Source organism: Episyrphus balteatus, chromosome 1 (genome assembly GCF_945859705.1).
Source record: "Episyrphus balteatus chromosome 1, idEpiBalt1.1, whole genome shotgun sequence".
Taxonomy (NCBI): Eukaryota; Metazoa; Arthropoda; class Insecta; order Diptera; family Syrphidae; genus Episyrphus; species Episyrphus balteatus.
Window position 1 is genome coordinate 159,212,814 of NC_079134.1, and position 12,472 is coordinate 159,225,285.

General features: G+C 30.8%; 1 protein-coding gene across 4 annotated transcripts in view; it reads right to left on the minus strand.

The window, feature by feature from the left end:
• LOC129921327 (potassium voltage-gated channel subfamily H member 2) overlaps positions 1-12,472 on the minus strand; it is a 333,339-nt gene that overhangs the window by 183,869 nt on the left and 136,998 nt on the right. The window contains exon 2 of one of the 4 annotated variants that reach the window (XM_056003127.1): positions 9,947-11,280. The exons of the other annotated variants lie outside the window; for them this stretch is intronic. Within the exon in view, the coding sequence (XP_055859102.1) occupies positions 9,947-11,113 (1,167 nt within the window). The 5' untranslated portion in view covers positions 11,114-11,280. The remainder of the gene's footprint in view (positions 1-9,946; positions 11,281-12,472) is intronic. 4 annotated transcript variants of the gene reach the window in all.

Sequence of the window (12,472 nt, forward strand, 5' to 3'; positions counted from 1 at the left end):
ACTATGCCACACATCATTTTAACAACTCAAGACTTGAAGTCTCTTTTTTTTATAACGAGAGGACTAAGAGCTTTTTATGTCTAGTTATTTAGAGGGTGTTTCTTTAAGGCTAATCTGGTGACAAAATAAAAATAAAAACAAAAAAAAACATATTTATCGCAAATTTAAAAAATTTGCATTAAAAATTAATATTTACTTACTGCAACTGAAAAATATTTGCATTAAAAAAAAAATATTTTGCATTGAGAAAAGTGGTTTTGCAAATAAAAATGTTGCGTTGACAAAACATTTTTTTTAATGCAAAATATTTTTGTTTGCAATACAAAATTTATTTTCAATGCAAATATTTTAAAGTTGGAATTAATTTTTTTTTTTAATGCAAAATATATTTAGTTGCAATTAATATTTTTTTTTAATACAATTTTTTTTCATTTGCAATAAATATTTTTTTTAATTTCAAATGCATTTTTTTTAATTGATATTTTTACAAAATTTCTCATAAGGTTAGAGGTTTAAATTGGTATCAAAAGAACGATAATTTTAAATAGGTACCGAATTAGAAAAAATAGGGTTGCTACTTTTAAAATGGGAACTTCTATTCGGCAACACTATTTTAAACCTTCAACTATTACAGTACCTTGCCATATTATTAGGCTCAAGTGAAAAAAATACAATTTTTTGGTTCATGTTGCTCAATTTTTTAACGACTTCCAAAAAGGAGGAGGTATTCAATTCGACTGTATTTGTTTTTTTTTTGTGTTTGTTACCTCATAACTTTGAACTGAGCGAACCAATTTTGATATTGATATTGTATTGGAAAGCTGGTGGCTGCCATGTTCAGTTCTGGCCATAGGAAATTTATGAATTTTTTATTTTTTTTAAGTCAATCCGTATCTACATGATCCAAAAAAATTTATTTTTTTTTTCGCTTGGGAATAATAACATTGCAAGGTACTGTATACACCATTTTAAGGCAAAATAAACCTTTTGCAAATCAAATTCACCCTCTAAAAACACTGGTCGGCAACGGATATAGAGCAAGAACCAAACCCTACTTTTCGAGAGGAATTTTGTTTGCTGAGTCCGAATCTGAAGTCAAAATTTCACTGGCACGTCACGTTTTTGAAATAATTGAATATTAAAAGGTCAAAAACGTGTGTTTTTGGGTACATTTGACATCGAATTACATCACCGTTAATTTTTATTTATAAAACTACCTATGCAATCTCAAAACGCCATATCAACACGTCCTAAAGGTATTTATATTTTTTCAAAATTATTTTTTTTTTTCTCAAAGATATTGAAAAAAAAAATTTATGATAGATATCTCAAAATCTTGATTATTTTTTTCAAAGTAATGAATGGTTTTTTGAATCAAATTCCATCTGATTTGGACTTATAAAGAGCAACATATTACGGAAAATATATGTTTTTGACTAAACATAAAAAAAAACTCAATTAAAAATTAGTTTTTGAAGCTTTATAGCGAAAATTTTGATGATGAGTATAGCTCAAAAACTAGACGTGATAGAAAAAATCTGTAAACAGTTTTGAATTCAGCACACTAAAGTCAATCAAAATCACCTTATAAAGTTCTTGCTCCCGACTTTTTTTTAGTTTTTTGCCGACCAGTGAAATCAAACAAATTCACATTAATAACTTCAAGCATTTGATTTTCGGAAGGTGAATTTAATTTGTAAAAGAGTGAATTTACTGCACCTTTTGCCTTAAATGAAGCCTTGGTTTGAACAGAGCTTTGATGGTCTTGGTGGTATAACAATAAAGTCGCTAGCTTCTAGGGCAAGTTAGGTAATTGTAATTCTAGGTGAATGATGACTCATATGCTGCTTTGGTATACTCTTATTAAGTCATGAAATGGTCAACAACAAAGGAAAATAGTCATTATATCTTGAAATCGATGTCCCTATAATAGGCTTTCAGAAAATTTCTTAATTTTTTTCAATTAGACCAATGATGTTTACTGTTCTATAAACTTCGAAAAAATTTCTGATTTTGAAAAAATGATTCCAACAAAATATTAAAATTTGCCAATATGTAGAATCGATCAACATTCTAAAATCCTTTATTTTTCCCTTTAAAACATCTTCAATGTTACACCCTTTATACAATTGCATGACTTTATATGATCAGTAAATAAAGACAACAAGTAATTGCTCAAAAAATTTTTCTACTGCCCCACATATAGCCTCTGGATGAATGTAGAGTATCTTCCATATACACAAAGATATTTTTATTACAAACCCAACACACCGATAAACAAAGTTGGTTCAACACGTACCTTAACATTTATGTAAGCGCAGTAGTAAACAGCACCTTTAAAAGCAAATCATCATTAGCATCACCATCGCACACCCTTCTCTTAACGCCTAACGAGCGACTATCCCAATTGTTAAAAAATTGTACCCCCCTCGGCCTCTATACCCTTAGCAAAAACAAGAGAAAAGCTTCCCGCACATAGACGCGCATAATAAATTTATGCCACGGTATGTGAGTTTGTAATAAAACTCAAAAAAAAAAAAGTGTAATAATTCTACTAGGAAATTTGTTCACGTGTTTGCACTAAAAGGATATATGCGCGACATCAGGAGGAGGTAAAAATTCTAAATAAAATCCACCCTTGTGTGTGTTTACGTTATATTAAGGGAGAACATGATGAAAATAGACAAAAAAAAAAAAAAGCAAAATGAAAACATTCATTTTCTTTTTGAAATGTGTGTGCTTTCTTCGTTTGTTGACTATATGCCAGGGTTGATATACTGCTTTTTGAGTAAATTGCTTTGAGCCCATACGAATAAACACAGAGAGACTAGCGACAGTCTAAGATATAATCCTCATTCGTTTGGGGTTTACTTTTATTTTTTATTTTTTGCCTGCTTTCCTTTAATGACATTAGTCTCTAAACTTTCTTGTAGTTGAATATCCTCCTGACATGCAAACATTGCCGAGTTAATATACTACACTACTGTCAATGTTTGTTTGTCTTGATAAAGGCTAAAAGCTTTAGATATTGTGCAAAATTTTTTGTTTACGTTCCTTTTTTGAATAGAAAAAGTATATTAACGTGAACTTCGTGTGTGAATGAATTTAAGCTTTACGTGTGTATTATTTACTGGGATGTATATTAGATTTGGATTTAGAGAAAGTACTTTTAAGACAAGAATTGTGTCAAATAATTTTTAATATTTTTTTGGAGCAACAACACAATTGGTATCATGAAATTTTTAGTAAACTGATTTTGTTTTATCCCGGTAATTTTCATTGATTCAGTAATTGCACCATCACCAATCAAAATAATTGCTCTGTTTTTATACCCTACCTAGTATAAATGCAAAGATGTTTGGGAAGCGCCTCTCCCGACAAACAATTTTTGGCTCTATAAAGCTTTACAGATGCAATTGTTGCTTCTGTAAAGCATTTATAGAAGCAAAATTGTTAGTAGGGCCTAGCCAAACATGTCGTAGGCTTTATAAATTGAATCATATCAGAAGAGGTAAGAGATTCCCTGCACCTGCAGAAAACCAAAGAATTTAGAACAGAAAGGTAATTTAATTACTAATCGAACGGAGAAGACATTCATCGATACCAAAAGCAAGTATTTGCGATAAAAGGGCCAAGCCAAATGCCAAACTTTATATAAAATGCATTGGAAATATCAAGCGAAATAAACTTACTTTTTCCAAAGCAGGTTTAAAAATTATTGGTTCCACTTTTCAGTGAGATTATGTATGTTATCAAATCGCCAGGACCTATTACTATGAAAGCTGCACATTTATAAGCTTTCGTCCTTCAAGATACAATTTTAAAGTTCTTCACAGAGATCAGAAATAAATCTCAACCTTTTGAAAGGTTGCCATTTTCAATAAAGGTCATAAAATAATATTTATTTAAAAAAAAAGAAAAATTACGGTCAAGGTCTGAGATAAACCTTTATTTTGTATTTTTTTTTATGTAAATAAATCTCATCTGCAAATTTATCAATTCGAACATCGGTCTTCTGAAATATTCAAAATATGCAAAATAAAGACATTTTTGGCATATTCGACTTTTTCATTTGAATTAAACATTTTTGATTTTCTATTATTTTTTTTTGTAAAAATCTCAACCTTTAAGAGATATTTTATAAAATAAATGAGGTTGTCTGTAAAGCCGGTTTACGGACGATGATTTTACGTGATAACGTCGTCAGAAAACAGGTTGTGTGCTTTTGTTTAAAATGAGTCAATTGAAGCGTTTATTTAATTCAAACAATCATAATTTACAAGAAAAAGCTAAAAAAAAAATACCTTTTTTATATTAATTTTTTTTATTTTAAAAGCTTACAAAAAAAATTATGCAATTTAAAAGCCAAGTAGGTATTTCTTTTTAAGAATAAAGAATAAAAATAATTTATTGAAAACAATCAAGCAAAAAAAAATTCCATTTTTTCCCTAACAACCTATAAAAATTTGTATACCATCTGAAAGCTTATTGTCTTAGCTCAAAATATATATATCGATCAGGTCTATGAGACATCTACAAAAAGAGCATTAAAAAAAGCAAAATAATCATTTATTTTTATGTTCTCAGGCTATGGAATCAATTTTTTTGTTTGACAACCTATAAAATATTTTATACAATGTGAAAGCTTATTAATTCACCTTTCATATGACGTATCAATCTAATTTCAAAGATGCCTACAAGAGAAGTTAGAATTTTTTAAAGTCAACCATGTCGAATTTCCAGACTGAGATTACGGTACTTGTGGCTGTTCGGGGGGCTGTTCCACTGGTGTTTTGAGGTTTTTCGCAAGTTTCTTGATTTAACATTGTGTAGCTTGTAGTTAGTCTACCGTTATGTGTGATATACCAAATAAAAGGTAATTGTATCAGGATGCTCATACAAGTAAAATAAAATTTCTATCTGCTCTTGGTCAAAAGTTATAACCTGTTGAATTCTAAAAATTTTATTTTACCGTTATCTCAAAACTGTTGTGATCATTTAGAATTCCTTTTAAATCAATAAACTTTTATTTATTGACAAGTCCTATTATCCGACAGGTTTTATTGGCCGCTAGGCCTTATTACACGCCCTTATCCCAAACAAGTTAACTAGGTCCCTTGTCAACTTCCATTAATTTAAGTTTGATATTGATTTTGTGATTAAATTCCAAGTAAAATTTATCATAATTTTAATGATCTCAATCAAATTTAAACGTAAATTATGATGTCTTTTGAAATCATTTTCGAAACACATCAACATCACTTAAAAATCCAAATAGACTTGATTTTAATTTAAATAAATATGTAATATAATTTTTTTCTTGCCCCCAAGAGTTTCTTATGAATTGAAGTTAAATTTGCAATTCACATTGCTCTGCTCTGCTCATCGTCCATCTAAGTCATCAATCAAATTGATTCTCAGAATATTATATTCTTTTATTATATTTTCATGTTTATCGTATTTATTTTGTTAGCTCATTCATACAAAAGAGAAATGAAAATATAAAAAAAATTTCATATAATTAGCATAAAAAAAAATAAAATATAATAAAAATGTCCTGCCTTCATTCTCCTTGTGACTCATTAAACACAAAATAAATAAGCACACGCTACAAAAACCCTCTTCAATTCATAAAAATGTTTTTTCTTTTTATTTATTTTTTTTTTTTTTTTTTTTTTTTATTTTCCACTCGAAATTGCGAAAATCAATATTTTTATCTTCCTCCTACTCTTGTGTAAAATAAATAACAAGAAAAAAAAATGACATATTTTTCACACATACTCACACACATACGTGATATGAAAGTGCTCCTCGTATGCATCAGGAAAAGGAGCTATTAGATGCAGGATGCAAGCGGAGGTGGTGGAAATGTAGAATAATACTTTCGATCTATAAAATGTACATTTCGTCCTCTCACCTCTCAGACAATATGATTGCCAAAATAAATACGAACAAAAAAAAAAAGTGGACACCAACTAGGAGCCAGAAGCTAAATAAAGAGAGAGAAGTTGAGTTAATACTTTGGTGCCAAAATGTCTGTATATGGGAGAAAAGGGGTCAAGGTGGATTGGATGGATATGGAATATGGACGTTTTTAGTAGTGCAACCTCTCCACTTAAAGTTTTTAACTTTTTGATGTCCTTAAAAATTTACTAAAAACACACACACACACACACAAAATACATTACGTTATGTGGTCTTTTTAGATTTAGCTATGTATATAAATTTGCTGTGACTCCAGAGAAGATAGATACAATTGACCACACACTACTTTATGTGTGCTGCAGTTTGTCTTAGCTAAACCTAGAAAATGTATGTGTTTTTTTACTAAGGAGGCATGCAATTACAAAAATTTATTCATTTTCTTTTTTTTTTAAGCACGAAAGATTGAAATTTGGTGATAAGTTTATAGTTTGGTAGAGTGTTTACCTCATTTCAAAGTGAAGCGAGAGAAAAAAAAACCATTGACAGCGATTTCCGAAAATGTTAATTTAGTGCAAATATTTTTATACTATAGTTTTTTATTTCTACCGGAATAATAGGAAATTGGATTTTAGTTGAAGAAGCAAGTTAACTTTGGTGATCTAGTTTTTGTTGGGGGAAGAAAAGTTTTTAATTCATTTCATTTTGATGTGTGTGATGGGTTTGGGGTTTTGGAACTTTTTGTGTATTGTGTTTTTGAGGAAGAGATTTTATAATTGAAATGAATAACTTACTTTTTCAGGAGAAGAGTTAAAACAAACTTTTTTTAGAAAAAAAAAAAAATAATTTATTTGTTTGGTCAAAAAACTTATTGTTTTTGGTATAAAATTGATTTATGTGGAAACATTTTAAAATATATTGATTGTCTTTTGTTAAAAAACAAAAACACTTACCTTAAGCTATTAAAAATGACTCATCTTGTTTCTTAGATTATAGAAAATTGGATTTTTGTTTTGTAGGTACTTTTTCAAACTAAATTTAATTAATTTCGAATAGTGAAATAAACTAATTCAAATAAGTCCAAAACGCCTGCAACGCAACGCCAAATACGGATAATGTTGAGTGAGATTCAGTGTACTAACATCATGCTCAGTAAACTCTTCCAGCTTTCTTAGAGGAAATCGAAGCATCCATCCAAAGAACATTACTTTTTCTAGTAGTTATAAACAAAAATCAAGTTACAGTCGAATGCTCTCTGGATGCCGAGAAAGAATTATCCCTTATCCATCCAGAGTTTCCCAAGGATGGATCAAAACGTGGCCTCTTGCTCTATAGCCTCCTGACATTAAACAAACTGCCTGCAAGTGAGTACAAGAACGTGCTCTACGCCAACGATTCACTGACATTCTATCAATCCATTTCCACATCGAAAAGTTGATGCTCACATCCGAAATCTATATGAGTTGTACAGTAAATGGGGTATCTGGATCCAGCTCATCAAAATCGGAACCACTGTGTCTTAGACTAACAGGAAGACGAGCAGTCATTCGACTGAAAGTTGAAGGAGCATCTCACTGATACTCCCAGATAGAACTAAATAGATAAATAGAAAAAACAGATTAGGTCAACCAACGTTACTGGTGATCTACAAGCAACTTCTTCAACCTGTTATCACCTAACAGCTTTCCGGTAGGTGCAGGGAACTAACTTCATGGGAACTACCTTCACATGGATATGTAACTCCTCTTACAATGGGAACTAATTTCACTATTTTCTGATGAAGCTAATGCCTACTGAATGTGAGAATCAATTCCACTTTTGCGTGGGAACGAAATTCACTTTTGCTTGAAGTGCTCACGGAAGGTGGGAAATAATTTCACTTATGAATACAGTATAGGCTGTTGTTTATTGACGAAAAGTCATGAAATTTGGTACACTGAAATATGGAGATTATTTTCATAAAAAAACGGCTCCAAAATGGTGTACAGAAAAGCTTTTAAATAGAGTTTTCCTTTTCAAAAAAGTGTAGGTATAAAATTTAGAAATTGATATCAAAATTTGTTCGTTCCTGGTATTATTAAAAATATACTTGTTTATAAAATATTGCATGAAAAATTCAAAAATTTAGAAAACAAAATCTAAAATGTGAAGAATTAATAAAACATGCTTTTAAAACTTTAAGTTATGATTTAAATAAGAACAATTTCGACAACTCTTTAAAAATCGTCTGTTTTGGAGTTATCTTGTTGCCAACTTAGTTTCAAAGTAAAGATTTAAAAACATGAAATAGCAAAAAATTTTAATGTTCAACAAAATTGTGTATTTATTTTTTCGTTGAACCAAAATTAACTTTTTTTAATAGATTTTAATATTCTAATTTCTAATCCGAAGTCAAGAAATTAGTTGTCGTTCTTTTCGAAAATAAAATAGGTATCATCTTTAGGTAATTTCTTAAATCCCAAAACTATAAGACAGATAGCACGGATTCGTATTATCACTGGTATGAAGTAGTGTAATGCATTGCTAAACTTGTTAAAAGATTTCAAAACCAAAATGCTTTATTTCAGCGTTTTGATTCTTCGTCAAATCATTACTTGTTTTCATTTATCCCACTGTACTGTATATAGCGTACTTAAATGTTACTAACCCTCTGTAGGCAAACCTCTTTTTTGTTACGTGATAGGCACACGGCTGCGAATTTGGTTTATACTTTTTCATGTCGCTAGAACTTTTTTCGGTCAAAATATTTTATAGAGAATCAAGTATGAAATTGATGTAGAATATTACGAAGAATTCGAAAATTGTACTCACAATTCCGAAAAAAAATATTTTTACCCTTATAAAGAGACTTTTTTGTGACCACTTTTTTGAAAAATCGTAATTTTTTTATTTTTGTCCTGCCAAGTTCGTACCCGTGTGCCGACAAAGGGTTAATTTAATTAAATATATTGAAGAACTGGTGAAAATTATTGACTTACATAAGGTTGTCAAAAGTAAAGCACTTCAATGTTTCTCGGGAGTTTGAATAGATTACTCAGCTTTCTGTCTATTGAAATTGAAACCACTGATAACCCACAATAAGACGCTCACTATTTTATATGCAAGACCGAACATAAATGATTCGACTTGACTTGGTCTTCAATTCCCATGGAAAGGGAAAACAGTGGTTACTTCAATATATATTATATCTCATTATTAAGATCTAATTTTAAAATTCTGTATTTAATTTTTCTTAATTAAAGACTTTTCAACTTTTCTTTAAAAAAAAAAATATTTCTTTGTTTTTATACTTTTCATTCAACCTTACTCAAATAAAATACACACCCATCTGTTCTATGTTTAGTTAAATTTATGTTGATAATTTCCTTTTACGCTTATTTTTTAAATAAAAATAAAGTATTAAGTAGCGGAAGTAATCGCATTTGCATTGCTCTCGCCACATTTTATGCATAAATCGGAAATACAAAATCCTTTTTATACTAACACATTTCCTATCCTTTTTTTAAAGGATTTTCAAAGCGAGAAGGAAATCACAACACAACCGTTGCTATTCATTTGTTTCAAAAAAAAAAACAAAAACAAAAATACAAATATGAAATATTAACCAACTACGGGAGGAAAAAACTCACCAAAAGCAAATGAAATTTTTATTTTTATTTTCAAATGAAAGAGGATACTCTGCGAAAAACCGCAGAAGGATTGTGGCGAAACGTTAAAAATATTCTCTATTACAATAAAATTAAAAAATAAAAAAAAAAAACAACAAAAAATAGAATGTAGAAATGAAAAATAAGAAGAAACTTTGTTCCTACCAGGAGCTGGAAGAGTTAAAATGCGCTAGCAGTTTTGGGGGACGTAAATTGTCTTTACTTTCAATTCACCAATTTCCCTAAAGGATTCTTGTTTAATTTAAGTTCTGAAAAGGACTTTTTAAGGGATTTTAACCACAATTTTATTCCAAATGACAGTTAACCCCAAAAATACTTAAATAAAATATAAAAATTTTGAAAATAAAACAACTTACAGTTTCCACAGGCTCTGGCAGTTTAATATCGAGCTTGTGGCCAAGCAAGGCCTCCTTATCAGCCGTTTCTGGATCATGATCACTATCGCCGTGATGCATATGGCTTCGTGTTGATATCTTGCGCCCGAATATTTGCGGTGAAAATTTTGATCGAAGACTGCCATGCGTCGAGTCATGATCCGACTCATGGTCCTTTAAGGTGGTATCACTCGACTTGACTTTTTTCATTCCCACATTTGTCCGTCCGATTCCAGCAGTGCTATCTCTGGATTTGCGAGAGAAAAGGCCACCCCCGCCAGTGGTCGATTTAACACATATGACATTTCCCTTTTCACAATTGTCACAAATGCAAACGGACTCATTGCGAACTGACAGTCTTCGCATCTTTTGGTGTTGGGCTTCTGTAGCTCCTTTGAATTCGTCATGCTCATTGATAAGGACCGATCGATCGAAGGAACAATGTTTTTTTCCCACAAAGACATCGTCCTTATCACGATCTTGGCGTTCCTTGTCAAGACTGTAATAGCGTTTTGAACTTTCGAGGTCCTTCTTTTTCGATGATAACGCCTCGGAGAGGTCATTTTCGCTGCCATCGAGACTAGTGCTCTTCTTGGTTGGCTTTGTGTTTTTGTGATGTTTATGATTGCAACTTACTCCATCGTGATGCTTTCCGCCGGCACCTCCGCCTGATACAGTGCCTTGTACCAGGAAATTTGCTTCCATGACAACATCCGAAGCAGAGGTATTGCGATCAATGCTGCGATTGAGTTTGGATACGAGGGAGAGTAGCTGAGTTGCAGATGATTCGCGAGTTTGTGCGAGAGTTGGTGGCAGTTTGGCAGACGTTGAGGAATATGGTGCAGGCTTGGAGAGAGCTGCGATACTGGTGCTGGCAGCTGTGGTTGTGCTGGTCAATGTGGTACTGGTGGCTGGAATTAAATTTCCTTGTTGTTGTTGTTGAATTCCTGTTCCTGTTCCTGCTACTGCACCTCCAACTGCTGGTGTCCCGGCATAATCGACTTCACTGCGGGAATTGCCTAGACTCTCGCAGCAGTCCATGCATATATTTTCACAGCTACTCGTTTCACATTGTGTTAGAAGATTGTCAAGCTTGCGGATTTCCGAAAGTTCTATGCAAGAATTTGTACGAACATCAGAATCGGACATTGTTTTATGTTAACCTTGCCATTCGAAATGAACATAGTTAGAAAAGTTTTAGTTTTTTAGGTTTTTTCTTAAAAGTTTTCTTTTTCACTTGTTAAAATTTTTGATTTTTTCGAAATTGTTTTTATAGAAAAGTTTATTATTCAAGAATGTCATTTTTACTGATTAAGCTGAAATAGTTTATTAAAAAGTTAAAAATTATAAAACTAGAAATATATCAATTCTATATGAACTTGTGTTGAGCAAAACCGTTTATTGTAACAATCGAAATCAAAAACTCCATTTTTCAATTTCTTGACGCTTACTTTGATTTTTTTTAATAAACTCCTGACATTTTGAAGATAGGAGAGGCCTCACTAAGTGTCCGATTTAACTCTATCAAATAGGTACCTGTCATACATTTTGGCTAAAAAAAAAGTGTTTTTATTGTATTTTTTTTTAACCATTTGGGAAGGGTTGCCGAATACTTGCTCATATTTTGGAATTGCCAACCGATAGAAGAGAGCATCAGCTAAAGTTAAATCTATATTTTAGCTTAATCATATTTTTTGTTCAAGAATGGTTTGAAATGTTTTTTTTTTTTTCATTTGAACAAACAAAATTTTTTGTTAATAATTTTCACTCTTTGGGCTTTCGTATAGAATTTTGAAAATTTTTGTATTTGATCGAATTACAAAGATATTAAAAATTCTGTCATGTGACAATTTTTAAAAACGGGGTTGCCACACGGGGTTGTCCCGTTAAAAAAAATTGTAAAAAACTTCAAAACCAAGTTATGAATGGTTTTTTAAAACTTAAACATGTGTAGACTTTTGACAAAATAGGGGTTAAAGGTAGAAATTTTTTTTGACAATTTGAAAAATGCCATTCAAAAGATAGTGAAAAAAAAATTATAGGTCTCATAGTGATTTTTTTGTAAGTCTCTGCGGTTAGAAAAATGAATTTTTGAAAAACACTTTAACTTATAGTACATTATAGGTTATATCCATGCGCATGTATGTGCAATTCGGTATTTTAAAATTATTTTAACGGGAAATATAAGTTGTTCCAATTTTTTTTTACAGTTTTTAACCGTTTTTTACTCTTATCTTTTTTTCTCCAATAGATAAAAAATGAATGAAATTTATACTGTAAATATTTATATTTTGAGATAACGGTAAAATAAAAATCTATTTTTCAACACGTTCTTTCTTTTGATAGCTATGTTTTATTTTCCTCGAGATCCAGACCAGATCATTGTATTTATTTGCGAAACAATAACAAAACAAAATCCTGCTTTTGTTGTTAAGCTAATAAAAACAATGATCTGATCCTGACAGCTAATATTATTTTTCATTTGATGTATCACACGTAACGGTATAT